The sequence below is a fragment of the Buceros rhinoceros genome, unplaced genomic scaffold (genome assembly GCF_000710305.1).
Source record: "Buceros rhinoceros silvestris isolate BGI_N320 unplaced genomic scaffold, ASM71030v1 scaffold6994, whole genome shotgun sequence".
In the NCBI taxonomy this organism is placed as follows: domain Eukaryota; kingdom Metazoa; phylum Chordata; class Aves; order Bucerotiformes; family Bucerotidae; genus Buceros; species Buceros rhinoceros.
In genome coordinates, this window is record NW_010409936.1 from 970 (window position 1) to 7,966 (window position 6,997).

Consider the following 6,997-nt stretch of genomic DNA (forward strand, 5'->3'; position numbering starts at 1 on the left):
TCTGTTATCTTCCAGGACTGCATCTATATGGAACTTTTTGTTCTGAGCAGTGAAATAGTTAAAAAAAAATGTAAAGTCATATTAACTTGAATGGTGGTATTCTATGAAGTACTATAAAAAGTTAGAGTAATTTCCCTAAAATAATTGTCAGGAACAGGAGCTTTTGATGTACTCTAGTTTTACTGTGTCCATTTCAGTGGGGAGGCAGCACTGCAGTTACCAGGAGGAACAGGAATGACTGATGCCAAATAAAGGGGGAACTCCTAAACAGGGAATTAGCCAGCATTCAAACATCCTTAGTGCAAGAATTCATATAAAGGATTGTAAAGAAATGTATTGTAATTTATTCTTTACATTTTTTTGCATTGGGACCTTAAAAAAGGGTTTGTTTTGAATGACAGAACTGGACAAATTATGTTTTTCCTTTGCTCTTTCATGGTACCTTATTTGTTTGATTGACAGGTTTGTTTGTTTCACTTGTTTGCAGGTGTCCTGCAAACTCCTTTTCCCCATAACCAGTTCTTACAGCTCTTTGTATACAACCTGGAAGATCATCGAGCTCACAAAAGAGAAGTCTGCAATTACTAACTGGTTATCTTCAGTGAAATCACTGCTTCCTGGTACAACTCAAGTCCCTGCTCATATTTTTCTTTTGCTGGCTTATCTACTGATCCGAGAAGATGGAGACAGTCTTCGTGATGTACTGCAGGCTGTTACAGAAATAGCCAAGGCTGATTGTTCTCAGGTAAAAACTTACTGTTAGTGAATTTTGTTACAGGAATTGCGCTGGATTCTGAAGCCCAAGAGAGGTAAGGCCTCCACAGCGTTGTGACGCCAACAAGTGGCAAGACCATGCCTGTATTCCCAGTAGGTACATGCATATGCAGCATACTCCACACATACCCCACATACCTGTGCTTATATGTATATAACAGAGACACACAGAGCACTCACAAGAAGAGAAAATAGCACCAGAAGCCTCATCATACTTCACTTTCTGCCTGCACAGGATGGAGATCTACTAGTGGCAATATATGTACAGTGTAAGGATATGTATAGTATGGATTCTTCCAGCAATGGGTCATAGATGGTCAGTGTGTATAGTAGGTGGCCCCTGGATGCCAGTCTCACTAGTTGCTGGCATTTGGACATACAAGCACCTGAGGCCACAGCTGTAGAGACACGTACACCCCCACTCTCTGGGACTCTCCTGATCCCCAAGTAGTCAGCCCCACTGTGGTTTCACCCTTATGCATGCACATGCGTATGCTCCAAGCTGGCTGGAAATCACCTTTTGTGTGTCACTTGGAGCAAAATATCTAGTATGTCTCTGGTTTGGAGTATTTTTCAGTTGTTTAGGCTTAGGAAAAAAGACTGGCTTATTGATGTTATCTAGTATGTATGAAAATAGAACATGAAGAAGTTGAAAAGAGGCTACTAAACCATTTCTGTCTTTTGGGGACCTCATAAATTATTCTGTGTTCTTCTGTAGTTACTGGAACACTGCCAAGTCTCTAGTGATATCTGTATTCTTGTTTCTTCAAACTATGTACATAGTCTTTCTCTGCTTCAGTACTGAATTCAAGCCAGAATTGTATAGTATGCTTATACTTATCTACCTGGAAAGGTAAATGGGGGGTATCTTGAAACAGATAATTGTCATGGGTTAAGCCTGGGCCAGTCACTGGATGAATGATGTATTATCTCTACTAATCCCACTCCCACCCCAAAGGGGAAGAGAAAGGGAATAAGGAAGAGAGACTTATGCATTGGAAAAGAAAACTAAAACTGCTTTAATGAAAATAATATCAATAAAATGAAATATACACAAATATAAACAAAACCAGTACTGAATCCAGCCCCCTCTAATGGCAGTCTCATCACTGACACCATTGATTCTGGGGAAGTCCCAAACTTGACTCAGTGACAGATGGGAACTGGATTCTGGAACTGGATTCAGGAATGCACAGATTGAGATTGAAGGCAGAGTTTACAGAGTTCTTCTCGGACACTGGCCCTTGAAGAGGAGGACTTGACCCTTGTGAGCCCTCAGCTTTGTACAGTGTGTGAAGTCTATGACCTTGTTGGTCAGTGTAGGGTCACCTGTCCTGTCCACTCGTCCCTGCAAGTGTGGCCTCTAACTTACTGCACCCCTACTGTGGTACACAGGATTTAGCAGTGACCTTGGTCTGCCCAGGCTAAAGTATAAGCAAGAGCCTTTCTGCACACCAGTCCCTGGCAGTGACTGTGAACATCAAGCGTTATCACTTCTAGAAGCAGACACTGTCTGCAAAAATATGCTGTTAACTTCAGACAGTGCAGTCGCTTAGAAGAGACTGAGCTGGAAAGGTCCTGTTTTTTTGTACATCCCAACTAGTAGTTTGACATGTTCACTAAACAGTGTATACAGGCTCCAGACTTTGTGAAGTAGTTAATTATCCTCTAGGAAAAGGATAGGTAAGTTACAGCTACATGTTGTGACTCCTGCAATAGACATACATATCTGCCCTATCCTGGGAACTTTGGTTCTGATCCAGACTGTTCCAAGTAAGGCAGTTTTCTTTCTGTGTTTAGCTAACACACTGAGGTAACTCCAGGGTTCTTATTGTGGGTTTCCTGTTTTTTTTCTTGTAAACTGTGTCTAACTTGGTTTGCAAGATGGCTTATTACAGAAGGAGGAAAGGCATAATGCTTTATTAACTATTTGATAATTGTTCAAAATGCAATTTGATAATCATTCATTGCTGAAAAAAAAAGTTACTGAACTAATACAGCACCTGAGCAGAATGGCCTGAACTCTGACTGTAGGGAGTGATTGTCTTCTACGTTTCGTTGGAGTAACCTGGAATAGCTCCACTGGCTTTAAATGAGCAGTCTTGGAGACAGATTTAAATGCAAGTCAGAGGAGTTAGAGAAGCTTTAGACAGATATAGGGAGAGGAATTTAACTCCAAGTTGTTGATGTTTAGCGTGGCGTGAGTGAGTTTACCTACTTTGTTCTCATTATTTTAAGCCAAAGCTTTTGTTCACCAATACAGTACATAAGATTGCTGGACACAGCCTCTTGAGCTAACCATGGTGGTCTGACTACTTCAGAATTAAGAAGCCTTTCAGGTGATGAAAAAGTCCTTCCTGACATTGCCAAAAATGGCTTGTGCCCAAATGCACTGAGAAGGTGAAGTTCAAACTGCAATATATTTTCTGTTTCCCTAATGATCAGCAGCAGTCCATGTGAATTAGAAACTTTTTTATAATGCAGAACTCAAACCATAATTTATTGGTATCATATAACTGGCTGACATTTTGTTTGCTAACATGGACTGCAAATGGTGAATTTTTATTCTTTGAAATTACTTTAAATACTTTGAAATTACTTTAAGGTATTTAAAGGGCTTTAAATACTTTACTGCAAAATCCATAAAGTATTCAGGCATCTTTTCAGTAGTATCACATAAAGCAATCAGGAGTTAGTAATGCATCAAGCCTTCTGCTGGATGGTATTTGAAATTTTGGCATGAGAAGAATACTGTGCTTAATTGGGTTCATACTTCCCTTCTCAGACCTTAGTTAAGTGCAACCAGAGACACCTGAATATTCTCCAGTTAGCAATATCTAATGCATTGCTGTCTTTTAAGTTACATTTTTTTTATTCCAAAAGATCTTAAGACTTTGAACCTGGGGCTTGCTGTCTGGCTCAGTTGAACTTGGGATCACCTGGCATCTGTCTGGACTTTGACAAGTTATTTTAGTTCTGAGTCTGCCTAATGGGTCCACAGGGATTATTACAGTCTGGCACAGCACTGCACTGAAAGCTTATCACATTGTTTCTTGTAGGTGCAATGCTTTCTCTAAGGTAGGAAGAATTACGTAGGACTTGTCTGGTCTTCCTCTTGCAGTTAAAGTAGTTAATACAGAGGAAGAAAGCATTGAAGCTTATGGAGGGGGGAACTAACCAATTACTTTAATAAACTCAGTGGGCAGTGTGATGGCCACAACCGCTAATGTATTGATGGCAGAGTTATACTTTTGGAATTTCTTTATTTGGTTCTGGCTTTTATTCAGTTCCACATAAATAAATGCTCTTTATAAAAGATGGGGAAAGTAAGTGGTAAAACAGTGATTGGAATGTCCTTTAAGTTAAGCAAGTAGAAAGCTCATCACAACAAACTTCTTAAGCATTTTGAGTCTTTGGTTTCTGTCCTGGTTTGAAAGGAAAGGACCTTTGAAAGGTTCCTGAGACTGATATAACCTTGGGGAAAATGTAAACTCCATGAGAGATAAACAAAAGAGTAAATAAGGTTTGGGCTGACAACAGACAATGAGTCTTGTCCTGGACAAGGGAAGAAAACCAGTGAAATAGGGTTGGATTAAGGGGGTGAAACGAATTGGTTTAATGCACAAAGCAATTAGAACCATAAATCAATCACTAAAATTTAAATAGAACAGATGATGGAAAAGAGAAAGAGAGAGAGAGATATAAATACATAAATAGGTATATACATATAAATATACATTTCTCCCATTCACCCCACATCCACGTTTTAACAAACAAGGGCCCACTACGTGGTTAAAGCAGGGTGGGTGGGAGGCCCAGTCTTTTTAACCTCATTGCTTTCAGTTCAAAATTAAACTCTTTTCGGGGCAAACTTTTGCGAGAGTCTTTCTCACCCCTCGGGATACGGCTCAGCACGTCCAGTTTCCCACTGTAGGTGGGGAGGGGTTGTCATATGTGTGTGTGTGTGTGCGCATCACTGCTTTCATCCAGCTGCACAGCTTAACATCACCAGCTTCCAAGGGCATCTCCGCATTCCAGTGGGGCTCTTGGATCCCTTTTCCCCTTACCCTTCGCCAGTGGTAAATCTCAGTATATGGGTGGAGGGCTCCAACCCTCTTCTACCCTCGCCAGCAAATGGCAAAAATGAAAGACTTCTTCAATGCGAAAGATTCTTTTTACTGCCCAGTTGAGGTTAACTGCAGCCTCTCTTCGATCTATCTCTCTCTCCTTGTCTGTGCGGGTGGAAATCAAATGTGCGTGCCAGGGGAAGCTGCGTGGTTTGCGGCTTTTTATAGGCTTATCCACTGATCAGCCATCAGCGCGCTTGCAGTAAGCGTGGGTAAAGCCCTTCCCAAATCTTCGTCTGCGAAGCCAAGCCATGATGATGATCCACAGAGGTGTTTGATTGAAATGTCTCTGCTCTAAACAGAAGCCAAGAACGTGAGTAGGGTTGGTACTTCCTGCTTCCCCCTCAGGAGAATCTCTTTCCCATGCTAAGGGGGAAGAGAAAGTGGGAGGGGGCGCTTAGTCCCCCCGCTGCCACCATTTTAAGCCATTATAGTTTCATAGGGCACTTTCTGAAGGATGCAGTGGAAGGTGGTGTGCAGTGTAGTAGTTAGAAGGCTGTTCTGAAGAAGAGAAGAAAGTCAGAGCCTGAGTGTGGGAAGAAGAGAGCAGAAAATGGCTGTTAAGCCCAAGCTTATGTTTTAAACACCCACCTGTATTGATTTGAATTTGTTCCTTGGTGTTAGCAGCACTTGAACACTCAGTTTAAACCCAGGTGTTAAATATAACCCAGCCAGTAAATATAGATACTTTCCAAAATGCATGTCTTTGATTCATGGTCAAAGTAAACCTGGGCTAGCAGACCTCAGTGCTTAGCGTTGCAAAAATTAAATCAATTACCCACAGGGCAAGAATGAAAAGCTATTGACTTTGTAACCAGGCTGTGGATTACCTGTATTACAGCAGAATATATGGAAGTGCTGAGAAGTCATGGTGAGTGAGGGTCATATCATAAAAGCAATTGCATGCTGCCTTTTTTTTTTAATTGTTCAAGATAATCAGTAATTCTGCTACTAGTGAGGTTCTCTTTCTTTGTAGTTCAGATGATTAGTGGCTGTAGCTGTGGATAGTGAACTGAAAAGCTACATGCAAAACCTGTTTGAAGAATCACGTTTGAAAACAAACCGGGGTCCGAAGGAGAGAATGTGTGTACAGAATGCTATCCTAATTTTTTCGTGTTTATTACAACTCCACAAGGGGGGTTCGCAAACAGGATCTCCCATTTCCACACTGAGTATTGTTTTTATAAGGAGTCTTTTGTCTCTGCAATAAATTAATGGAGCATTTAAAAAAAACCTTGTTAGGTTTAAAAATAATTACTGTAATTGATTTTGCAGGCATTGTTCTGGTTGTGCTTTATTTTTGTTTTTTTCTTACCCTTTCCATGAAGAGAGCTTACAGAGGACTTCCATACGTGTACCTCCTTCCCCACTGAATGAATGCCTTTTTAATGGTGCAAAATCATTGATTATATTAGATCTCTTTTCAGCAGAGGTATTTTGGAGTAATGGACTGAAACACTATGGAAGAAAATCCAGAAGCCTTTTTAAAAGGCTGACAAATCAAGAGTAGTACATGGATTTTTAGGCTGTCTTAAATCAAATCACTGCAGAGGCTGCACTGACACGTGCTGTTCATGAAAGACTTAATACAGTCCTTCTAATCAGATTAATTTCTTTTTGTGCAAAAAACTGTTACTACACTCTGTGTGAAACCAGCTGTGCTGCAAGGGAATGAAATTAAATTGCCTGACTGAGAGGTCACTGGTGAATAGTAGCACAAGATCTATTACCATTATTAGAGGATTATGAGGCTCTAGAGGACGTTGGTTCTTTTATGGTCTTTCAACTGCTGGAATGAAATATTTCAGTGGTAAATGACACCCTTCTACGAAATCCATCTGAAAATGCATTATTTTGTGTTCTTCAGGGGCTGGGACTGCATTAATAAAAAAGTAGTAAAATACGTTTTTATTTGGATGGAAAACATGTTTAATATGCTGAACTGGATTTGGCTCACTCAGATGGTGCCTGATGGTATTGTTCTAAGTCTGATTATGTAAATTTTGAAGAGTAGCTGTAGAGAAACAATGGTATTATAGTCAGACCCTGTGGACAGATTGTTCATAGTTAAAGCTTATTGATCAGGATCCTGCTGA

The 6,997-nt window shown here is 40.4% G+C and overlaps 1 protein-coding gene across 1 annotated transcript in view; it reads left to right on the forward strand.

The window, feature by feature from the left end:
* Positions 1 to 487: 487 nt before the first annotated feature.
* Positions 488 to 6,997, forward strand: part of LOC104492806 (focadhesin-like) — a gene marked incomplete at both ends in the record, with an annotated part of 15,271 nt that continues 8,761 nt past the window's right edge. The window contains one exon of the mRNA XM_010135405.1: positions 488 to 745. Coding sequence (XP_010133707.1) covers positions 488 to 745 — 258 coding nt within the window. The remainder of the gene's footprint in view (positions 746 to 6,997) is intronic.